Consider the following 26,551-nt stretch of genomic DNA (forward strand, 5'->3'; position numbering starts at 1 on the left):
TTGAGAGCCTAAGATCCTATGCCTAGAAAAGAGAGAGGCAAACCAACATGGCCTAGTATTGTTTGAGCCCAGGGAGAATATAGCCCTAATGGGTATACTCACAGGAAACAAAGCACCTCCAGGTGCAATATCAGCAAGCTGGAACCATAAGTCGCCCAGTAGACAAACCACGGCAAGTGATCCTCCGCTTCCAGTAGTATAACGGTGGATAGGAGAGGGGTGTATGAAACCCCACAACAGGTTATTAGGTCAAAATACCACACCAGCAAGTGTATATAAAAGTAAAAATCTTTAATAACACAGCGACGCGTTTCTCAGCCGCCTATGGGCTGTTTCATCAGGCTATAATAAAACATTAAAAAATACACTTGCTATATACTAAATTAAAAAACTAAAACATTATCTGATTGGACAATCAATTAAAAATCCAGCCAATGTGTGATCTTTCTCAATCAATTACTATGGTAACAATTTAGTTAGTATTCGGGTGGAAAGGTGTGGCCAGGTGTGCACCTAATTAGCAAACTGACACGCCACCTAGCTTGCAACCCCTGTTGCTAATTGTTGCCATAGTGACCACCTAACAGTACAAACACAATATAAGTTTATCTAATGACAGTACATACACATTAAAAGTTTATCTCATACACATAACACATTTACATTTGATTAGCACAAAGGAATAATGACAAGTACTCAGTAGTTCATTTGGTGCCCATCTCCAGAGTTGTACTTATGAGAGGTCAAAGCGCAACCGGAAGGTAGTCCGGAGCTCATATGTGATCTATAAGTGCCTTACCGGCCTGATATTAATAGTATCACCAGCCCCATATGAGAACCTTTGTTGGATTCAATATGTGAAAGCATATTGAATCTATGTATAGGAGTGGTGATCAATGTATAGTGGGCTGTGTGCAAACATAGAGCTGTCATTATGAAATTCTGCGTGTCTTAGCGTAAAAGCCTTCTTAACATGAATACCTTATTGTCAATGTAATTCTTTCATATCGATCTTTTGTGCCAAAAGGCATCTGTTTACCCAATTGCTAGATCCTACTCGATGTTTGTGGATGACCCCAGACGCCTTCGGATGCGTCTCACTCTCTAACTATGTGATGTTACTTTGTTTAAAAATATCGGAGCTATTCTCCAATCGTTCTGGTGGCTCTAAGGGGAGTGTACATCCGCTCCAATGAGAATGCTTGTTGTGGGCGGGATAAGCACCTGATCAAATCCTATTCCTTTTGAATTAACATACATGTTAGCCCCAGAAATGGGAGCGCGAATGAGAGCACTCTTCATCACGCCCTTACGGCACACCTCCCATTTACTCTACTACTATTGGTCTGAGGGCTTGTGAGGCATGTTTACCTACCCTATAGAGCCTTTGCAGTAAGCCAGGACAGTATTGGTCCTGACCTCGGTATAAGGTGCCTATATCGTGTTGAACGCACAGGGATATGTGTCTTGTAACTAAAATAAAAAATAAAGATAATAAGAAGTGAAAAATAATAAAATTTATTGCTAGCGGAACCCTGACATTTAGGACAATCTGTCATTGTATGTTGTATCGTGCAAACGATCGGAGGGAGGGGGGGTGGGGGATATAACAAACAAGGGAACTATTTATTAATGGCCCAGAGATACATGATGCTGTTATATCTCGTTACAATGTACCATACTGGGCTGAACCCACTGTACTAATATAATAGTGATGGTGATAATATAGAAGGAAGTGATAATAAACCTATTTTATTTTGTGTACTTCTTAGTGAGAACAAATAGTGAGTGGGATTCTAATGTGTAATAGATGTGCTAGTGACCCAGTGGTGTTTAACCAGTGTAAACTGATATTTTTATCTATATAATGTATATATATATATACCTTGACTTAAATGAATTATAATAAGTGGACTGTGATAATCTAATATTGTAGGTAGTGCAGTGTCGGTCAGTCTAATGTAATACAGTAGTGGTGCTGTGCCAGTAAGTGACTTTTTAGTTAATATAGATTAGATGATGCCTCCAATGTTACCCATAGATAAATCACTATAAACTATTAGTGGAAACATTATTATACAATACTTGTAATACGTGAGTATAAGTGGTGTGTCATTGTAACTAACAGTGTGTCTAGAAAATAGAATAATGGGTAAAAGATGGGATAGATTGTTTAACTGATGATGAAAACTCATATGGTGCTTGTGGTGGTCTAATCATATAAATGAATGAAAGAATGTGTAAGTGTATAATATAATAAAATATGTTAGGGGTGTGAGAGTTAACTGACATCTATGTACAGGGAATTGACAATTTGTGAGTCAATATTTAGCTAGCCTTGGGTAATGGCAGCTATTACATTATCAAGCCTACAACCTATTGGTAACTAAAGAAACCGATCTCACAATTCATCATTAGGGGAGAACACTAGTGGACAGGATGGAGGGGGAGAGGGAGAGTGGGGTATGATATCCCCATCCCCTAGCACCATAAATTGTTCGGTCATCAGAATGCCGCCATGTCAAGGTTCTCATTAAGACCATCTGGCTGTAGAGTTTGTAATTTTTTAATCCAGAAGGTCTCTCTTTTTCTGAGAGTAAGGAAGGAGTTAGGGAATGATCTAGAAATCGCCTCAATAGGTATGATGCTCATAGGGTTCTTTTGTTTTTTATGATACATTAGACAGTGTCTAGATACACTGTGGGACTTGGAATGCTTTTTGATATTATAGGCATGTTCCCCCCATCTTTTTTTGATTTTACGACAGGTACGTCCAACATATTGGACCCCACATTTACAATTCAGGAGGTATATGACGAAAGATGTTTCACATGTCAAAAGTCCTTTAATGTTAAATGACTCCCCCGTAGTGTGTGATGTAAAAGTGGTAGCCTTATGGGATATGAAGCTGCACATCCCACAGCGTTTCCTACAACATTTGGATATTCTGTTTTTAGGAGTGACAGAACTTCCGGGGATTACTTCCCCCCATGGGTTAGTGAGCCCACCGTTAGTTAGTGGAGGTGTGCTTGTCCCTGACAACCTTGCTAGGGGCTAGCACAAGAGCTTCTGGTGCAATGCCGCCCCCTGCAGACTCGCGGCCAATGGGCCGCCAGCAGGGAGGTGTCAATCAACCCGATTGTACTCGATCGGTTTGAATTGTGGCGATTCTTGTCCACCTGCTCAGAGCAGGCGGACAGGGTTATAAAGCAGCGGTCTTTAGACCGCTGCTTTATAACTGCTGTTTCAGGCTAGTCTGAAGACTCGCCAGAAACACGGGCCCACAAGCTCCCTACGGATCTTGATAAATGTGCCTCTTTGTGCGAAACCCAAAGTGTGTTACACAAATTTTACATTCCTATGTTCTTAATTTATAACTCCTGTTGGGCTAGCTGGAACGATAAGTGTTAGGTTTTTCTTCTGTGCTCTCCATTAAAGTCTATGGGGAGAAAAAATTAGCGAGCTTGTAATATCCGAGGTCCCGAAGTTAGTGTGCATAGGGTTTCGCTTACGTGCAAATTATTTACTTTCAACTTGTAATACTCGCGCAACCCGAAACATGCAAAATTATTACTTTTCTTCTTGTACGGGAGTGCTACGTAATGCGCCTGTAATCTAGCCATAATCTCTATTTGTAAACGATTAAAATCAGCACATGGTAAGCGCATATAAAAAAGTTTGTGTTACAGGAAATATAGCCTATGCGTTTCGCCTTACTCATAGACCCTTCATTTCTACAGGAACACTGGACGTATCCTCCTTTTTCTGCTCATAAAGACAAGGCCGGTAATATCTATGCAAGGGGAGCACAAGACATGAAATGCGTCACCATACAGTGAGTGTCACACAGGTGTTGTTTTGGCTATTTATTGCTTTTGATATTATAGAATAACAACCACAGCTTTATTCTTTTAGAGAATTCCATGTCCTCATTCTCCAACATCTTTCTCAGTCATTGTTCTGTTTTAAGGGGCAGGAAACCCAATTTTTTTCTTTCATGATTCAGATAGAGAATAACATTTTACACAACTTTCCAATTTACTTATATTATTTAATTTGCTTTGTCTCATGCTATCTTTTGTTGATAAGCATACCTACATAGGCTCAGGAACATTACTAGCTTCTGATTGATGGCTGCACATATATGCCTCTTGTCATTATCTCACCTGGTGTGTTCAGCTAGCTCCCAGTAGTGCATTACTGATTTTTAGCCTACCTATGTATTCTTTACGACAAAAGATACCAAAAGAACAAAGCAAATTAGATCATAAAAGTAAATTGGAAAGTTGTTTAAAATTGTATTTTGCATCTGAAACATAAAGGATTTCATGGTGTTTTTAAACTTTCTTGGTTTAGACAGAGCATGCAATTTTAAGAGTCTTTTTTCAATTTACTTTTGTTATCAAATTAACTTTATTCTCTTGGTAACCTTTGTTGAAAAGCATATCTAGGTAGCCTCAGGAGCAACAGTGCTCTACTGTGAGCTATCGGGTGATAAGACATCACCCACACATGTCTTTTGATATTGTCTCACCAGATGTGGTAAGCTAGCTCCCAGTAGTGCAATGCTGCTCTGGCTGTAACTGACTATTTCAAGGGGTAAACACATAGTTGAATGCACGTACAATGAGAAAATGCTCATTTTGTATTTTTAAATCTGTTCTCTTGATTCCCTGTTTTTTTAATTCCCTTTTCCTTGTTTTTTTATTTATTTTTAATTTGTTACTGTTACTTATTATTATTATTATCGGTTATTTGTAGAGCGCCAACAGAATCCACAGCGCTAACATATCTGTCTATATTCTACATTGGGTAATAGCAAAACCCCTCCATTTTATATTGACACTGATATGATTTAGCAAGTAAATTAAGTATTCCAACTTGGGGTTAATCTTTTGCCTGGGATATTAACATATTAGTTTGGCCTCCACAAGTGACAAATCTGTCACTGGGCGACTATGTATTTTTATTCACACACTAACAAGGAACAATCGTTTGTACTGTCACTTTAAATTTAGCATATCTGTAATAAGTGGTGGGGGGCTCATATTTGTGTAACCATGGCTGTCAGTATAAGGATACTATAAAATAGTCCAAAGCAACAAAAATGTTATAAATAATGAAGCAATTTACTATATTTTCTAAATTGAAAATACTTATTACCCATTCCCCAGTTTTGCATAACGAACGCGGTTATATTAATATACTTTTAACCTCTCTGATTACCTTGTATCTAAGCCTCTGCAGACTGCCCCCTTATCTCAATTCTTTTGACAGACTTGCATTTTAGCCAATCAGTGCCCTCTCATAAGTAACTTCACGAGAGTGAGCACAATGTTTTCTATATGGCGCACATGAACTAGAATGGTCTAGCTGTGAAAAACTGTCAAAATGCACTGAGATAAGAGGCGGCCTTTAAGGACTTAGAAATTAGCATATGAGCCTACCTAGGTTTAGCTTTCAATAAAGAATACCAAGAGAACAAAGCACATTTTGATGATAAAAGTAAATAAGAAAGTTGTTTAAAATGACATGCCCTATCTGAATCAGGAAAGTTTAATTTTGACTTGACTGTCCCTTTAATTCAGTTATCTAATGGGCTTATGCTGTCATCTATGCAGGTATCTAGAAGCTCTGCGTCGCCTTAAGTCAGAGGGTCACCACTTCCCTAGAACCATTCACCTCACAATGGTCCCAGGTAAGAATGAGAGATGAAGAGAGAGATTAAGTGATGATACAGAATCGGGGTTCAAAGAGGGGATGAAGTGGATTTGAATCAGCAGCACTAGTCACATGACCCAGCTTTGCTTGGGGTTAATCACATAACATTACAGAGTCGCTAGTGTTATAATTACATGGATGTCATTTTAACAATATAATAGCCCTTTAACAATGAGTTTTTGTATTGGGGATTGCACAAGTTAGCTGATTATATTTGCAAATATTCAACATTAATTTAGAAAAAATGAAAGGGCCATGCTGTAATTCATTATTGCATGTAATATTAACAACCCAATCATATGTGTTTAACCTCTGCAATAGGGTTAAACACATAGTTAAAGTACCACTTTGGAGCGGCAGAGCACTGCTGGTCTAGAGCGGAAAGTACTGATCACCCAATCAGCAGTGGTAATTGCATAACTGGGTTGTGCGAGAACATGATTGAGTCAGCTGCAATTTTTGCTTGGGAGATGCAGTGCCCTGTGGCTCCCAGGGTGTACTTTAAAGGGACATGAAACCCAAAAGATTTATTTAATGATTCTGATAAATAACATCATTTTATCCAACTTTCCATTTACTTCTATTATCTAATTTGCTTCATTCTCTTGGTTTCATTTGTTGAAGAAGCAGCAGCAATGCACTACTGGGAGCTAGCTGAACACATTTGGTGAGCAAATAACATGAGGCATATATGTGCAGCCACCAATCGGCAGCTCCTAAGTCTACCTAGGTATCTTTTTCAACAAATGATATCAAGAGTACAAAACAAATTAGATAGTAGAAGTAAATTGAAAAGTTGCTTAAAATCATATGTTCTAGCTGAATCATTTTTAAAAAAATTGGGTTTCATGTCCCTTTAACTGAGCTTATTATGTTTGTAGGGGTTAAACACATGGAGTTGAGGCATCACTAGTGTTAAATTAGAGCGTGGCATTTCTTCATTATTATGTTTCTTTAAGGCTGCTAACATGAGTTATATTTAATTAATGTGTCCAAACGTTCTCATTCCTTGTCTGTTATGTTAAAGGGATAGAAAAGTCAACTATGAAATATGTGCGGGTTGTATGACAGAAATTAAAGGGATACTAAACCCAATTTTTTTCTTTCATGATTCAGATAGAGCAGCAATTTTAAGCAATGTTCTAATTTACTCCTATTATCAATCTTTCTTCGTTCTTTTGCTATCTTTATTTGAAAAAGAAGGCATCTAAGCTAAGGAGCCAGAACATTTTTGGTTCAGTACACTGGACAGCACTTGTTTATTGGTGGGTGCATTTAGCCACCAATCAGCAAGCACAACCCAGGTTGTGAACCAAAAATGGAACGGCTTCTAAACTTACATTTTTGCTTTTCAAATAAACGCCTAGATTACGAGTTCTGCGTTAGCCTTAAAAAGCAGAGTTAAGGGGTCCTAACGCTGCTTTTTAACGCCCGCTGGTATTACGAGTCAGGCAGGAAAGGTTCTACCGCTCACTTTTCTTCCGCGACTTTTGTCTACCGCAAATCCCCTTACGTCAATTGTGTATCCTATCTTTTTAATGGGATTTGCCTAACGCTGGTATTACGAGTCTTGGAGAAAGTGAGCGGTACAGCCTCTACCTCCAAGACTCCTACCGCATAAAAAAGTCAGTAGTTAAGAGCTTTATGGGCTAACGCCGGAATATAAAGCTCTTAACTACAGTGCTAAAAAGTACACTAACACCCATAAACTACCTATGTACCCATAAACCGAGGCCCCCCCACATCGCAAACACTATACTAAAATTATTTAACCCCTAATCTGCCGACCGGACATTGCCGCCACCTACATTATACCTATGAACCCCTAATCTTCTGCCCCTAACATCGCCGACACCTACATTATATTTATTAACCCCTAATCTGCCCCCCCAAACGTCGCCGCCACCTACCTACAATTATTAACCCCTAATCTGCCGCCCCCAACGTCGCTGCTACTATAATAAAGTTATTAACCCCTAAACCTGAGTCTAACCCTAACCCTAACACCCCCCTAAGTTAAATCTATTTTTAATAAATCTAAATAAAATTTCTAAAATTAAATAAATTAATCCTATTTAAAACTAAATACTTACCTATAAAGTAAACCCTAATATAGCTACAATATAACTAATAGTTACATGGTAGCTATTTTAGTATTTATATTTATTTTACAGGCAACTTTGTATTTATTTTAACTAGGTACAATAGCTATTGAATAGTTACTAACTATTTAATAGCTACCTAGTTAAAATAATTACAAAATTACCTGTAAAATAAATCCTAAACTAAGTTACAAATACACCTAACACTACACTACACTATCAATAAATTAATTAAATAAATTAACTACAATTATCTAACATAAAATACAATTAAATAAACTAAACTATATTACAAAAACAAACACTAAATTACAAAAAATAAAAAAATATTACAAGAATTTTAAACTAATTACACCTAATCTAAGCCCCCTAATAAAATAAAAAAGCCCCCCAAAATAATAAAATTCCCTATCCTAAACTAAATTACAAAGTAATCAGCTCTTTTACCAGCCCTTAAAAGGGCTTTTTGACCTCACATTCTATTGGCTCATCCAATCAGCCAATCAGATTGAACTTCAATCTGATTGGCTGATTAAATCAACCAATCGGATTTTTTCTACCTTAATTCCGATTGGCTGATAGAATCCTATCAGCCAATCGTAATTCGAGGGAAGCCATCTTGGATGACGTCATTTAAAGGAACCTTTATTCTGCGTTAGGACATCGGAAGAAGAGGATGGCTCCGCGTCGGCTGGATAGAAGATGGCTCCGCTCCGCTCCAGAAAGATGAAGATAGAAGATGCCGCTTGGATGAAGATGTCTGCCGGTCCGGATGTCCTCTTCTGCCCGGATAGGATGAAGACTTCTGCCGGTCCGGATGTCCTCTTCTGGCCCATCGGTGCCCGGCTGGGTGAACACGGCTGAAGGTAGGGTGATCTTCAGGGGGGTAGTGTTAGGTTTTTTTAAGGGGGGGGTTTAGAGTAGGGGTGTGTGGATGGTGGGTTTTAATGTTGGGGGGGTCTTGTATTTTTTTTTACAGGTAAAAGAGCTGATTACTTTGGGGCAATGCCCTGCAAAAAGCCCTTTTAAGGGCTGGTAAAAGAGCTGATTACTTTTTTAATTTAGTATAGGGTAGGGAATTTTATTATTTTGGGGGGCTTAGATTAGGTGTAATTAGATTAAAATTCTTGTAATATTTTTTTATTTTTTGTAATTTAGTGTTTTTTTTGTACTATAGTTTAGTTTATTTAATTGTATTTGAGTTTAGATAATTGTAGTTAATTTATTTAATTAATTTATTGATAGTGTAGTGTTAGGTGTATTTGTAATTTAGGTTAGGATTTATTTTACAGGTAATTTTGTAATTATTTTAACTAGGTAGATATTAAATAGTTATTAACTATTTAATAGCTATTGTACATAGTTAAAATAAATTCAAAGTTGCCTGTAACATAAATATAAATCCTAAAATAGCTACAATGTAACTATTAGTTATATTGTAGCTATATTAGGGTTTATTTTATAGGTAAGTATTTAGTTTTAAATAGGATTAATTTATTTAATTATAGTAATTTTATTTCGTTTTATTTAAATTATATTTAAGTTAGGGGGGTGTTAGGGTTAGACTTAGGTTTAGGAGTTAATAACTTTATTATAGTAGCGGCGACGTTGGGGGCGGGGGATTAGGGGTTAATAATTGTAGGTAGGTGGCGGCGACGTGGGGGGGGGCAGATTAGGGGTTAATACATTTATTATAGTGGCAGCGATGTCCTGTCGGCAGATTAGGGGTTAATAATTGTAGGTAGGTGGTGGCGACGTTGGGGGGGCAGTTTAGCGGTTAATAAATATAATATAGGTGTCGGCGATTTTAGGGGCAGCAGATTAGGGGTTCATAGGGATAATGTAGGTGGCGGCGGTGTCCGGAGCGGCAGATTAGGGGTTAATAGTATAATGCAGGTGGCGACGATGTCGGGGGCGGCAGATTAGGGTTTAATAAGTGTAAGGTTAGGGGTGTTTAGACTCGTGGTTCATGTTAGGGTGTTAGGTGCAGACTTAGAAAGTGTTTCCCCATAGGAAACAATGGGGTTGCGTTAGGAGCTGAACGCTGCTTTTTTGCAGGTGTTAGTTTCTTTTTCAGCCAGCTCTGCCCCATTGTATCCTATGGGGAAATCGTGCACGAGCATGTTTTTCCAGCTTACCGCTACCGTAAGCAACGCTGGTATTGAGGTGAGAAGTGGAGCTAAATTTTGCTCAACGCTCACTTTTCTGAGGCTAATGCAGCCATTCAGAAAACTCTTAATACCAGCGTTGTTTAAAGTAAGCGCTGGAAAAAAAAGGAGCGTTAGCCCCGCAAGTTTTTACCGACAAAACTTGTAATCTAGCTGAAAAATAGCAAGAGAATGAAGAAAAATTGATAATAGTAGTAAATTAGAAAGTTGTTTAAAATCGCTGCTCTATCCGAATCGTGAAAGAAAAAATTTGGGTTCAGTGTCCCTTTAAGTCTTCTCAGGATCATAACACACCACCCCCATCTCTCTGAGGGCCCATGCACTAGCGTTCATGCTCACAACATATGTACATATGCCACTGAAACAGTAATAACCTTTCCCAGAAGCATTTTTGCTAATGGAAGTATATTACAAAACGCTTCTATGTAAAATAGAAATACACCCATACACATTCCAATTCAGACGTTTCTATCCCTTTAATCTTATATTGAAAGAGAGCGAATTATTTGTGAGAATTGGGTAATAATGGAAACGTTCTGCTGATCACGTCTATTGTTTAACAGATGAAGAAATTGGGGGACACACTGGGATGGAGCTGTTTGTGAAGCAACCAGAATATTTAGAGTTGAATCCTGGCATCACCTTAGATGAAGGTAAAACGCTTATTTTTAATTATCCATCTGTTTGTTTTCACTTGTTCTGCAGTGCCATATTGTTTTTCTATTTTATGGTTGTTCCAACGTTCTTTCTTTAAAGGGACAGTCTAATCAAAATTGAGCTTTCATGATTCAGATAGGATGTGCAATTTTCCAATTCACTTTTATCATTGCTAATTTCTAAGCCCTTGAAGTCCGCTTCTAATCTCAGTGCATTTTGCCAGTTTCTCACAGCTAGACAGCGCTAGTTCATGTGTGTCCTATAGGTTAACATTGTTCTCACTGGCATGGAGTTACCTAGGAGTCAGCAGTGATTGGCTAAAATGCAAGTCTGGCAAAAGAACTGAGAAAAGGGTGCAGTCTGCAGAGGCTTAGACACAAGGTAATCACAGAGATAAAGTATATTAATATAACAGTGTTGGTTATGCAAAACTGGGAATTGGGTAATAAAGGGATTATCTATTCTAACAATTCTGGAGTAGACTGTCCCTTTAACTTCCATCTCTGAACCATTCCTCAGTTCCTCACATATCTTCTTGATTTTAACCCCTGTTTATCCGGATCTAATCATCCTTTTTACCTGTATTTCTTATTTATTTTAGGTCTGGCAAACCCCACAGAGGAATTCAGTGTGTTCTATGGAGAGAAATGTGTCTGGTGTAAGTTTTCCCCACAGCTCCCAAACTAACCGTCACAACACATTAAGGTCACTCTTCACCGCTAACTCGCTCCATTTTAACCCTCTCATCCCTTAATAGATAAACATTATACTAAGAGGTCTATTCCTACCCATTTGAAGTGCAGTGTAAAGTGCACAATTTTGTGTTCTATAAATTCACGGTCGTAATGGACACGAAGAAAACCTGTTTTTGTATATTTTTGACTTCTCATTCTACATTAACTGCACTAATACTGTGAGAGGCGCTGCAGGATTCTAATCTATTCTTAAAGGGATATGAAACCCACATTTTTTCTTTCAGGATTCAGATATACAATTTTAAGCAACTTTCTAATTTACTCCTGTTATCAATTTTTCTTGGTTTTCTTGGTTTTCTTTGAAAACCAGTTATGTAAGCTTAGGAGCCGGCCCATTTTTGGTTCTGCAATGTAGCCACCCAGGTTCTGAACCAAAAATGGGCCGGCATGCGCTATCTGAATCATGAAAGAAAAATAAAAAGGTTTCATATCCCCTTAAGTTGTGTACAACTTTTATAGTTTAAATGTGAGATATATATTTATAAATATTAAAGGGACAGTAAAGTCATGATTCACACAGAGCATATAATTTAACATACTAGGTGAGTGAAATATTTTGGAATGCATTAACACCTTGTTTTTCCAAACTCCACCCACAATTTGCCTTATTTAGAGGAGCAAAAAAAAAGGACAGCTTATGACACTGCTAGCCACTGTCCTTTTGTTAAAAGTTCCACTGTTTTCAGTTTCTTATATAATCTCTGCTGAGGACAACTCAGGTCAGATATGTGAATATTTTAGGCTGGAGAAGTATACAGTGTGCACTGCCCATTTGCACTAGTGAAATGCTTGTGCAATGATAAATACGCTGTCGGCTTTTATCGATGTGCGGCAGACATGATCCGCTACAGCAGATCATGCCCGTCCGCACTATAATAAATCAGCCCCTTGGTTATCTAATTCATTGCAATGGGTTCAAATCGTAGAATCCTGTATAAAGCATTTGCGTCCCTTTGCATGAGAATTCTAATTAATAGCAATAGAGGCTATGGGGCCTATGTATTAAAGGTCTTGCGGACCTGATCCGACAGTGCGGATCAGGTCCGCAAGACCTCGCTGAATGCGGAGAGCAATACGCTCTCCGTATTCAGCATTGCACCAGCAGCTCACAAGAGCTGCTGGTGCAACGCCGCCCCCTGCAGACTTGCGGCCAATGGGCCACCAGTAAGGAGGTGTCAACCAACCCAATCGTACTTGATCGGGTTGAATTGTTGCGGACAGGCGGAGTCTGAAGACTCGCCAGAAACACGGGCCCACAAGCTCCATACGGAGCTTGATAAATGGGCCTCTATAGCTTTTCTGTGAATAATCATAGTCTCTTCTGTCTGCATCAGGGATAACTGTTCGATGTGCAGGGGACCCTGGGCATGGCTCTCGCTTCATAGAAAACTCTGCTGCAACTAAATTAGTGAGTATAGAAAGTGTATTTGTATGTGTGGTAATAGTATCCCTTTAAAGCAGGGATGGGGAACCTTGCCACTCCTGATGTTTCAGAACTACATTACCCATGATGCTGAAGTCCAGTTGAGCATCATGGGAAATGTAGTTCTGAAACATCTGGAGCGCTAAGGTTCCCCATCCCTGCTTTAAAGGAACAGTAAAGACAAAATTAAACTTTGATGGTTCAGGTAAAACATGCAATTTTAATAAACTTTCCAATTTATGTCTATTATCTAATATGTTTTGTTCTCTTGGTATCCTTAGCATACCTAGGTAAGCTCAGGAGCAGAAGTGCACTACTGGGAGCGTGCTGCTGATTGGGGGCTGCATATATCTGTCTCTTGTCATTGGCTTAGCTGATGTGTTCAGCTAGCTCCCAGTAGTGCATCGCTGCTCCTTCAGAAAAGGATACCAATAAATGGAAACAAAGTTGATGGTAAGTTGTTTAAAATGTTAAGCGTCTCTTTGTAAAGTAATAGTTCTAAGTGCATATAATACAGGTATATTCCTTAAATGTATATACATAAAGATGCAATTTATCCAGAGGCTGTATAAAAATGTAAGTTCACATTGCAGTGGGTATATATGGATATACTTATTTTATGTAATGTTTTTCAGCATTCAGTCATTTCAAAATTTTTGGAGCTCAGGGAAAAAGAGAAAAAGAGGTAAATACAGCAAAACACAACCATTGATATTTATTCACAGAAACATTCACACATGCGCGCACACAAACACACATATAAAAACATATACACACATATACACATATATACACACATATACACACACATACACACATATACACACATATACACACACATACACACACATACACACACATATACACACATATAAAAACATATACACATATAAAAACATATACACATATACACACATATAAAAACATATACACATATAAAAACATATACACATATACACATACACACATACATATACACACATATACACACATATACACACATATAGACATATAAAAACATATACACATATACACATACACACATATACACACATATACACACATACACACATATACACATACACACATATATACACATACACACACACACATATACACATATACACATATACACATACATACTCACATACACTCAGACAAACTCATATACACACACTCACATACTTACATATATACACACATATATACATACACATACACACAAACACACATTCACACACTCACAAACACTCACACAAACTCATATATACACGCACACGCACACACACACTCATATATATATATACACGCACACACACACTCACATACTTACATACGTACACACACACACTCATATATACATACACATAAACACACATATACACATATACATACTCACATACACTCACACAAACTCATATATACACGCACATACACACTCACATACTTACATATATACACACTCATATATACATACACACATACACACATACATACTCACATACACGCACACACACACTTACATACGTACACACACACTCATATATACATATACATACACACAAACACACCATATTCACACACTTACAAACACACTCACATACACTCACACAAACTCATATATGCACGCACATACACACTCACAAACGTACATACCTACACACACACACTCATATATACATACAAACACACATATACACATACTCACATACACACACTCACAAACACACTTGCATAAACACTCACATACTCACATATACCTACACTCACAAACACACTCTCATACATACATACTCTCATACACACACATATACACACTCACATACATACAAACACCTATATACACACACATACAGGCACACACATGCACACAGATACACACACACATACATATGCTAAAGCTATATGGGTTATGTAAAGCAACCACATTGTTGTATCTGCTTTAAGTAACAGCAGCCAGCACACTATGGCGTATCGGTTCTGTTCTAAAGCGAATCGCTAGTTATTAACATGGTGACATGACATCTATGAAAAAAAAAACTGTGTGCTTATAGACATGCACACCTTAGTGAGAGCATAGATTCTTACTGTAAATGGCATTAAACGGCATCATGATGTGACAACAAAATAGGGGGACAGTATTACAATATCTTATTACCTAGATATACTCTATTCATTGGTTTCACAAGACCCATAGCTGCTCTCCTGTGTTATTTAAGGTTTTTATAGTAATGGTTGATCAAGATATCAGGACTTTGCTACTAATGGTAAATGTTTTATAGGATAATTTGACTCTTTTACTTATTTGTTTTTCTAAGTATTAATGAAGAACATAGAGAAAAGCCAACTTCTTCTCACAGCAGAACTTAAAGGGAGAATACACTCAAACTTATATCCCTCATAAAATCATGGTACTAAACCCATAGAAATAAAAAATACAACATACATTCAAAGTAGACTGGAGTGTCCACTAGTTTTTAAAGTATGATTATTTTTTCTGCTACATGCTGCATAATGCTTGCTTTGATCAGTGCAGGTGTGGCACTTCCAGGTTGTGATTGGAAAGCTCTCGGTCCCCAGATGCCACAGTCCAAAAATCGTCATGATCCACCGGAGCTACGGGTGATCAAACGTATACCAGGAAAGTCATGGGAAGCAGGAGTTGTAGGGGTGTCTGAAACCCCATGTTTCCAAAGGAGCTCCCCTCCGGTAATCACCCATACTCTTGCCCGCCCTAGGTGGTACCGATCCCCAAAAGATCGGCGCTCTGGGGTGAAGGGCCATTAGAGCGGCCTGGGTAAAGGTCAGCGGGTATTCAGGGAGGTGCGGCCGGCCGCTGGTTCCAGGAGATCAGATCTTCCTTGAGGATGTACAGATCACAAAACAAGCAAAACCAAGAGTCTGGGAAATTGTGAATGCCCGGAAAAGGCCTAATCCGGTGTCAAAATGGAGGGGTTCGGTAGTAGGGGGGTGGGGGTTTACCCTTGCTGGCCTGGTATCCATGACACTGACAAACTTGGAAGTGCTGTGTCTGCTCCACAGCAGAAGACCCTGGAGGGTAAGTCCATTTATATCCTTATTTAGACCCTTCCCTTGGCAAGTATAATGTTACTGTCATAAGGGAAAGGGGGGACTTTTAAAGGTGACCATTTGGCACCTCCATTGCCCTCATAGTTGGGTCTGGGAACCTTAGTTATATCCCCGGCTGGGGATATCAGTTAAGAGCAGCTTGGATCTACCGGCATATATAGGCTCTGGTTCACTCATTATATGTTTGGGTGTTTCACTTAAATTTGAATACTCAACTGCCCTCATAGTTGGCTAACTCTGTTAAGGATGGCAGGGGTTTTTATATATAAGTAATGTGTGGACCCTTATAATAATGGAGCATCTACACTTTAGCTCCTTCATCTGGTTTGTTCCTCTTTTGCAGCAGCTGGCTGGTTATGCCAGAAAATCTTATAGCATCAGAGATTATAGGCGATCGCTATGCGAGCCATTATCTCATGTGGCGGCGGATTCTTCTTCTAGATGAGTCTGGTTTTAGGGAATTGGTTTCAGGCGATCGCAATGCGCGCCATTTTCACGGACTGAACGGTTCGTTTTTTTTGGTTTTCCCCACGTAGGAGGCTTATACTCTACAGCCAGGGTAATTAATGAAATGACCGGCATTGTGGTTTGTTACGCGCCTTTACCTCAGAACAGTTGGCGCCGCCATTTAATTGATTCAAGAGCGCACTGTGCCACAAGCAGGTTTCTGAAGTAAATATGCACTTCATATTGTGAGTGTTTCTCTGGTTTTTTTTATATGATTATGATAGCACTGAGTGTGTCTGAAGCCTGAGTTTACCTTAAGCTGGCTTCTGTGACTTTTATATATATCCTTCAGTCAGTATCTGACTTATAATATTCTGGTACATCATTTTTTTTTTAATACTTCTTATATACCTGACAGTTGCCGGCAACTTCTTTATTCTTTGACAGGCATTCTCAGATAATTAGATCCATTTAATCTATATTTACTTTCTTGTATATTTGCTTGTCAGTCAGTGCATGGTATAATGGGTGATACTGTAGTATTTCTATGTTTAGGCAGTTCCTCATATCATGTTTTTCTCAATGTATAATTCTGTTATTTTATTATATAATAAAATCACATAGTTGTATGGTTTTCTTTTCTCTTATCTGGAGATTCCATGGTGTTTGTTGCCATCTAGTGGCGATTAATTATAATACTCATCGGGAGGAGATTGACAGGTCTGTCTGTTGCAGCATATATCTGTATTTGGTAAAATACCTTTTATAGGTGCCGTAATTCCACTCTCTCAATCTATGACTGTTACTACATATTTTTGTAACAAGAAACATTCTTATTTTCCTGGAATCTACTCATATATACATGGGTGGAAGAAACCTGGTAGGTTACTTAAGAAAAATGTTTCTTCTCCTGGATCTACAGTGACAACCTGTGGCTGTATTGAGACTGTTGCTGGAGCAGCTTCTTACTGAAGCGACTTCTTGTCTGATCTGATTTGGAGCAGACTAGTGAAGATCCAGGATAGGATCAAGGAACTAGAGTCTTGGTCTGCTGACCTAACATCCAAGTCTAGGTCAGCTCTGATAGCTTGGTGGTTTGTTCCATAGCCTTGAACCTCAGAGGCCCAGGTTCAATTCCTGTTGGGATATTAAGTTTAACCTTTAATATTTCTGTCTCTGCCCTTTAAAGGCAAGACTTTATTTGGTTCTGGTCTGGCTAAGATCATTTCCAGGTTTACTGGTGGAAGGGGATCTTTCCTTCCTCAAGGCAAGAAGGCTAGACCTAAGATTTTCCAAAATTCTGATTTTCGTTCGTTTTGCATCTTCAAGGGACAAGAGTCTTCCTCCTCTTCTTCCAAGCTGGAGCAATCCAGGACTTCCTGGAAGTCCAGTCATCCTTGGAATAAGTGGAAACAATGCAGAAGACTTTCTGAATCAAGTAGAGGGCAGGCTTTCTTTCTTTCCATAGGCTTGAATCCTAGTTGTCCAAGATCCTTGGGCTGTGAAGGTAGTCTCCCAGGGATACAGGATAGGGTTCAAGTCTTGTTCCCCCAGGGGCAGATTTAAGAGGAGAGAATCTTCCTGTCAAAATTATCTGCAGACCAGGTGAAGAGAGAGGCCATTTTAAATTGCGTAAGGGACCTATCTTCTCTGGGAGTGATTGTTCCAGTTCCTGTAGCGGAACAGGATCAAGGATTCTATTCAAACCTTTTTGTGGTTCCCAAAAAGAAGGGAATTTTCCGACCAAGTGTGGACCTCAAGTGTCTCACCAAATTTTTTTAAAGAAACTATACGTTTCATTCTACCCTTGGTTCTGGAGGGTCAGTTTATGACTTCCATACACCTGAAGGACGCATATCTTCATGTTCCCATTCACAGGGAACATCTCCAAATTCTGTGGCTTGCCTTTCTAGAGAAACACTTACATTTTGTTGCCTAAACCCTTTGGTCTTGCCACGGCTCTTTGGATCTTCACTAATGTCCTAGGAGCCCTTTTAGCAGTGGTCAGATCTTAGGGGATAGTGGTGGTGCCATACCTGGACGATATCTTGGTTCAGGCGCCATCTTTTTATTTAGCAAGGTCCAACACAGATTCTCTGTTGTCTTTTCTTTGTTCCCATGGATGGAAGTCAACCTGGAAAAGAGTTCCCTGGTACCACACACCAGGGTGTGCTTTTTGGGGAACGATCATAGATTCTCTGTCCATGATGATTTTCCTGAAGTAATCAGAAAATCCAAAATTCTTGCTTCTTGTCTTTCACTTCAGTCCTCTATTTGCCCATCAGTGGCTCAGTGTATGGAAGTAATTGGTCTAATGGTTGCTTCCATGGACATTATTGCTTTTGTTCGTTTCCATCTGAGACCTCTACAGTTATGCATGCTCAGACAATGGAATGGAGACCACTCAGATCTTTCTCAGAGGATAGTTCTAGATTCCTTAACGAGAGATTCTCTATCTTGGTGGATTTTTCAGGACCATCTGTCTCAAGGAACATGTTTACTGAGATCATCTTGGGAGATTTTGTCGACAGATGCCAGCCTGTCGGGCTGGGGAGCAGTTTGGGGTTCCTTAAAGGCTCAGACTCAGGGTCTTTGGACTTGATAGAAGTCTTCTACCTCAATAAACATCTTAGAATTGAGAGCAATCTTCAATGCTATAACATCTTGGCCTAAACTAGATTCGGTCCGATTGATCAGATTTCAGTTGGACAACATCACCTTGGTGGCGTATGTCAACCACCAGGGAGGAACTCGGATTTCCTTAGCCATGAAGGAGGTGACTCGTATTCTCCAGTCCGCAATTTTTTCCTCTCTGCCATCCACATCCCAGGGGTAGACAACTGGGAAGCGGATTTCTGAGCAGAGAGACTTTTTTTTTTCTTCCCAGGGGGTGCGTTCTCCACCCGGAAGTATTCACAATGATATCTTAGGTGGGGGGTTCCGGAGTTGGATCTGATGGCGTCTCGTCTAAATGCCAAGCTTCCAGGGCACGGGTCAAGATCAAGAGATCCTCAAGCAGTTCTGATCGACGCTCTGCCGGTCCCTTGGGACTTCGATCTAGTGTACCTGTTTTCCTCTGGTTCACGGATCTAGTAAAGATGTAATTTCTTTCCCCTTTGAGGTTGCCTCTGAGGAGGGACCTTCTACTTCAGGATCCCTTCCTCCACCCTAATTTAGATTCTCTGAAGCTGACTGCTTGGAGATTGAACGCCTAGTTTTGGCTAGGCGTGGTTTTTCTGAAGAAGGTCATTGATACCGTGCTTCAGACTCGTAAACTTCTTTCGTAAGATTTACTGTAAGGTATGGCGTAAATACCTTTATTGGTGTGAATCGAAAGGTTTTCCCTTAGAGTCGGGTGCAGATTCCTTGCATTTTATCTTTTTCTTCAGGATGGCCTGGAGAAAGGGTTTGTCAGTCAGTACTCTGAAGGGTCAGATTTCTTCATTGTCTACTCTTGTGCACAAACGTCTGGCAGTTCTGCCAGATATTCAGTATTTTGTTCAGGCCTTGGTGAGAATCAGGCCTGTGTTTAAACTTGTTGCTCCCCCTTGGAGCCTTAATCTTCTTCTAAAAGTTTTTCACCGGGCCCCTTTAGACCTGATGCTTTCAGTTGATATTAAGTTGTTATCTTGGAAGGTTCTGTTTTCTTCTTGCTATTTCGTCTGCTCACAGAGTTTCTGAGCTTTCAACTCTGCAGTGTGATTCTCCATACCTTATTTTTCATGTGGATAAGGCGGTCCTTCATACTAAGCTTGGATTTCTTCTTAAGGTAGTATTGGATCGCAGTATCAATCACGAATATTTTTGTCCTAATCCTTCTTCTCAGAAGGAACGCCTGTTGCATAACTTGGATGTTGTGCGTGCTCTTAAATTTTTCCTTCAAGCAACTAAATATTTTCGCCAATCATCTACCCTGTTTGTTGTTTTCTCTGGGAAGCGTAAAGGTCAGAAGGCCACTTCTACTACTTTTTCTTTCTGGTTAAGAAGTGTTGTCCGGTTAGCTTATGAGATAGCTGGACAACAGCCTCCTGAGAGAATTACGGCTCATTCCACTAGGGCTGTCTCTTCTTCTTGGGCTTTCAAAAATTAAGCTTCTGTGGAACAAATTTGCAAGGTGGCAACTTGGTCCTCTTTGCATACCTTTTCAAGATTTTATAAATTTGATATTTTTGCCTCTGCTGTGGCTTCCTTTGGGAGAAAAGTTCTTCAAGCGTTGGTGCCTTCTGTTTAGGTTCGCCTGTCTTGTTCTCCCTCCCTTTCATTCTCTGTCCTCTAGCTTGGGTATTGGTCCGCTCTAGTAATTGGATGCCATAGGAAAAAAAAACAAAATCTATGCTTACCTGATAAATTTCTTTCCGGGCATGGAGAGTCCACGACCCGCCCTTATTTAAATTTAAACAAAATCCATGCGGTACAGCACAGTGGTAGCGGGTGGTGCAAGCTTGATATGACTAAGGACTAGAGGTCCGAAACGTTGTCTTCTTTTTCTTTGAAGTCTCAATAAAGATGGAAGTTTTTGCATAAGTGGTGAGTGCTGCTGTTTCTTTTGGACTGTGCTTATTTAAATTTAAGACTGCAATTTTTTGTACAAACCTCAGGGACTTCTATACCTTTGTGTTATCTTCTTTTTCCATTTTCCTTTGGTTGAATGACTGGGGATTATGGGTAAGGGAAGTGACACTTAACAGCTCTGCTGGAGAGCTCTTTGCCTCCTCCTGCTGGCCAGGAGTTGAATATCCCACTAGTAATTGGAATGAAAACGTGGACTCGCCATGCCTGGAAATAAAGAAATTTATCAGATAATCGTAAATTTAGTTTTTTTATGAAAATCCAGAAATAAGTTGCTGATATTTACTAGACTATGTACTAGGTATGACACTTTAACCATTCATCTGCTGTCCTACTAGCACAATTGGCAGTTTCGCTGGAAGGCAGTGATTTAGCAAAGTGGATAAAGACATAGGTCGGTATTTGCAGGACTTTGAGTGGCAGTGTACCCTACAAGGAGTTGATCCTAAAGACTGGGTAAACCTTCTGGCATGTAAACTTGCTGGTGGAGCAGCAGAAGTTACCAGACTGTACCGACAACCTTAGCAGGGACTATGCTTCTGTGAAAGGTTAGCTGCTGGCTTGATATTCTGTTATCCCGGAGGCTTATTGGCAAAAGTTTAGAGACTTACGGAAACAAAATCTGATTCCTATGTAGGATAGGCCTTTTGGCTAAATCAAGCTGTCTCTAATCTGTGGAATGGGTGCCAATTTCCACTATGGAAGAAGGGTTACAATTGGTGTTGCTGGTACTGTTTTACCACTATACACCCCTTGGGGGGGGGGTGAAGGCGGCTAGTCTGGCCAATGAATATACAGACTCAATGAAAACAGCCAGCCCCCTCATTACCCTCTGTCCTGGGAACTCACCTCAACCCGCCAGATCGAACCCCTTCTCCACCAGTCTAGAACTCAAGACCAAGTTGTTACCCCTGTCAGCAATTGGGGCACATTCACAGAAACTGTCAACAGCACAAGGTCAGCTCTCCATTACCCACACCAATTCCCTAGACATCAAGGGTTAGCACCCACTGCATAATAGAATAATTATCTGCATATAATACCTGAAATTTATTTTTGATTCAGAATCAGCTGCACCAACAGCAGAAGTGGGGTGGGATATCCTACATGCGGCCAACCTGGCACATGCTGCCAATAGGGACAATCACACCCCTCACCGGTAGACTGTTTTACTACATGGTAAACCAGCTCAAGGACTGCGGGAAAATGGAGCCACCATGGAACCACCATGACAATAATAAAACCCCACTGAGTGAGCCCTCTGCAAACAACAGGACACACAGTAGCAATTAGGGTAGCTGATGGTGCAGTCCACCATCTGACTAGTGCTAAGGTTCATCTGGACTGGGGCGCTGGAAGGGAAATGTGGAAGTGGGTCTAATGAAGGACCTACCACCCGAGGCAATACTAGGCAATGATTTGGAGTATCTCACTTCTGCTCAAAAACAAAGAAAGGTGCTATAGTTCTGATGGGAAGTACAATAACAATTAATATAAATTTATTATTAAAAAATATACAAAATCTTATAGCATGCACGCTAAAAACATGTAAACACAGACATCAAATCAATCAAGACAATAATAAATCCTTAAAATAACTAAATCCTTAAAATACGAAATGTAGTCCAGAACAATACAGAAGTTTCTAAGCCACAAAGACTTATGTTTTAACCTAATTGTGGAAATTCTCTTTGATGAACGTCTCTGGGCTTTTCAAGGATTAGATTTTTTATTCTGAACTCCATTTGTTGTTTTAAGGATGAAGTTATTTGAAGCTTTTGCAAGGAAGTCCAATCAGACCCAACCCTAACCTGCTACCGCTCCCGGGCAGAATCTGAGCCAGTGGGACCAGACAGGGAACATATTGAATGGGATCAAGGGTTACTGTATTGTAGATTTGAAGGAGAAGGCAGGGAAAAACTGAACTCTGCAAGCAGCAACCTGTAGTTCCCCAAAAATATAAAATGGATATACTTAGAATTGTCCATGACATACCCTTAGCTGGCAACTTAGGGATTCTGCATACTTTACACTTCTTGATCCAGACAATGCACTGGCTTGGGCCAACAGACTATATATGTCAGTACTGCAGCTCATTTAATGTGTGCAAGTGAATAGGTCTGCGAGTTGGCCATTCCAAAGCTCCCATGCTCTCCATGTCCATAGTAGGGGAGCCGTAGAAATAATTGGCCCCCTATCTAAGCTCAGTCTTTCAGGCAAGAGGTACATTTTCTCCATTGTAAACTATGCCATTTGGTACTCAGAGGCAGGGGCCTTGTCTAATATGGTAGGCTGACGCCCTAGTTAAGGTATTTACTCTGTAAGCTTTCCCAGTGAAATCATGTCTAATCAGGAAGTCCAATTTAAAGCAGAACTGACTCAAAAACTCTGAAGGATCTGTGGGGTAAAGCCTGTTCAGAGTGTCCCTTATCACCCCCAGACAAACAAACAAACAGTCCCTGTGAGTGATTGAGTGGTACTTTGAAGCAGATGCTTAAGACCTTTGTGGCTACTCACAGAGACTGGGAATAATTTCTGCCGTACCTCCTGTTTGCTTACCAGGAGGTGCCACAGGACTTGACCAGGTTTTTACCTTGAGTTGCTCTATGGTAGGAGATTTAGGGGACCTTTAGATTTGAGAAGAAGAAGCCCTTGATAATAGGACTCCTATTACAGTTTAAAATACTTAACCAGTATAGTCAAGGAAAATCTACAAACTTCCCAGAGCAATTGAAAGGTTTTGGTATGAATGGGGTGCTTGGACCATGAATTCTTGGTTGGACAAAAGGTCTGGTTGTGCAGCCAACTTAACAGAACAAGCTGCAGGCAGACAGACACCATTTACATTATAGCCATATGTTCAGAAGGCTTATGTGGAAATAGAGGAAGCTGTGGCTGCCATCTGTGTTTCTGCCTCGGAGGAAATAGAGGGCTTCTCTTCCTGTTATGCTCGAGTGTACCCAGGCGATCACTATATAGACCAAGTTAGACAGCTGCTGTATGAACATAGTGATATTTTCTCTTCCCATATAGGGGGCACTTTTCTAAATCAGCACAAGGTAGACACCCCGGGGGAAGGCTTCATTACATCAGCCTGCTTACCACATTCGTCCGGATACTTAATGATAAAACAGTGACAGATGCCTATCCCATGTTCCAGATAGACAAACTCCAAGATACAATGTTTGGAGTGGGGGGGCTTTAACTGACTACTATAGACCGGCACAAAGGCTGTTAGCAAATTCCCATGGAACCAGAGGCCATTTACTAGTCTGCCTACATCACCCTCTTTGATCTGTACCAATTTTGGGTTATGCCTTTCGAGATGAACGCCCTTGCCACCTTCCAGAGAATGGTGGATTGTCTTCTTGAGGGGTTACAGAATTTTGCCTGTGCTTATCTGAATTATATTGCTATGTTGCTATTTATAGTGCTTCCACCATGTAAGGGAAGGGCTTGACCAGGTCAAGGCTTCTGGTCTGAAACTCTGGGCTGGTAAATGTCACATAAGAATGGTAGGCAGTAGACAACAAAGACTTGAACTAACCATGGTAAAGGCTATTGCTATCTGTCCAGTTCTTCTAACTAAGGCCTTCCTTGGCACTGCTGGGTACAGAAGTAACTTTGTATCTAGATATGGTGAAATAGCTAAGCCCCTGACTGACATCACTAAAAAGAACCTCCCAAAACGCATCCTGTGGTCCCCATTTTGGTTGGTCTAGATTTTTCAAAACATTTTGTTTTTCACATGGATGCCTCTATGTTAAGTCTGTTAGATATTTATTATTTATTAAAACTTGTAGCATTTATACTTTTCACATAAGAATGTTTTGTGCATTTATTAATAAGCTTGCTGGATTGACATGTATTCTAAGATTCTTACAACTTCAGTTGAATATACCTTTAATGCCATATGAACTAATATAAATAGGAATGCATGCATAATAGTATTTCTAATTATGGACCCTATCCACGAACAGATAAAAAATCACCCACATACTAATGCATGCACACTCACACATACACTACTCACACACATACACACATTACACCAGACACTGGCGCTACACACACACACACTAGAAAATTCAACACACACATATCAAACATATACATACATACACACACACACTACATACATTCACACACATACACTACTCGCACACATACACACAAACACACATTACACCAGACACTTATGCTACATAAACACTACAAACTAAACACACAAATATCACACATATACTGTACATACACACACACTACATATATTCACACACATACACTACTTACACACATACACATTACATCAGACACTCACGCTACACACACAAACGCACACATCACACATATGCATACACACACACTACATACATTTGTTCATATACACTAACTACTCACACACACAACAAACTAGATGCACAGATACATACTCAACACACACACACTTGAAACTAAACACACACACACACACTACAAACACAGACCCACAAACATTCATTATGTGGACCCAATCCACTAACAGATAAAAAAAATCACTAACATACTAATGCATGCACACTCACACATATGCACACACACACTACAAACTAAACACAGACACACAAACACGCATTACACCAAACGCTCACACACATTACAGAACACTATAAACATGTTACTAGGCTACGCACACAAAACTGACATATGTTACACACCAAGAAAAAGATGATTTACATATCAATACTTTCCTCTTTTTATCTCAGGCTGCAGTCAGACCCTAGTCTCACTCTTGGCGATGTAACCACTGTGAACATGACACGGGTCAGTGGGGGGGTTTCATGCAATGTGGTTCCATCAGAGATGTCAGCAACATTTGATCTCCGTATCCCACCGACTATGGATTTAAAGGTAAACCAATAATTTATTGTCTCTCTGTGCCCAATCCAGTATCAGTCAGTCTTTCTCCTAAATCCACTTACCAATATTTCACTCGGCACGGGCATGCCTATATTGACTTATAAGTATGCAAAGCTTTTGTCTTGGGCTAAGATTTTAGGTAACAGTCGTCAACAAAAAAAGCAGCAAAGGCCTTGGGTACTTGCAATATTCTTGTAGTTTAATGGTCAATGTCAAATACAATAAAGATGGAAAGGTACACTCAGAGCAAACTGACGCGTTTCGCGCATGCACACATGCATTTCATCAGGTTCTAAGATTTTAGGGACAGGAAGTTTTGAACCTTTGGGGTCACCTTACATTCAACCCTTATTGTCTGGAGGGAGTCTGCATGATTTCTTCATACATCTACTGAAACACTTAGGGCTTACTTACCACCTCCCAGCAAATAGATGCAAGTGGTGGGAGGACAGGAAGAATTAATGAGTTAAACCCATAGATTAAGTCAGCTCCAGTGTATCAATTAACTACTGGGAACTAGCTGAACACATTTAAAGAGCCAATGTCAATGCAGCCACCAATCATTAGCTAGCTCAATGTAGTGCATTTCTCCTCTTGAGCTTATCTAAGTAGTAAACTAAGATAACAAAGTAAATTTGATAATAGACATAAATTAAAATTGCGCATTGTATCTGAACCACAGAAGTTTTTCATTTTGACTTTCAAGCCTCTAGCACATAA

General features: G+C 39.7%; 1 protein-coding gene across 2 annotated transcripts in view; it reads left to right on the top strand.

The window, feature by feature from the left end:
- Positions 1-26,551, top strand: part of ACY1 (aminoacylase 1) — a 104,796-nt gene that overhangs the window by 21,434 nt on the left and 56,811 nt on the right. For both annotated transcript variants that reach the window (XM_053721121.1, XM_053721122.1), the window contains 7 exons: positions 3,741-3,835; positions 5,622-5,698; positions 10,555-10,644; positions 11,250-11,306; positions 12,738-12,811; positions 13,462-13,511; positions 25,678-25,822. In XM_053721121.1, the coding sequence (XP_053577096.1) occupies positions 3,741-3,835; positions 5,622-5,698; positions 10,555-10,644; positions 11,250-11,306; positions 12,738-12,811; positions 13,462-13,511; positions 25,678-25,822 (588 nt within the window). The remainder of the gene's footprint in view (positions 1-3,740; positions 3,836-5,621; positions 5,699-10,554; positions 10,645-11,249; positions 11,307-12,737; positions 12,812-13,461; positions 13,512-25,677; positions 25,823-26,551) is intronic.

This window comes from Bombina bombina, chromosome 7, assembly GCF_027579735.1.
Source record: "Bombina bombina isolate aBomBom1 chromosome 7, aBomBom1.pri, whole genome shotgun sequence".
NCBI lineage: Eukaryota > Metazoa > Chordata > Amphibia > Anura > Bombinatoridae > Bombina > Bombina bombina.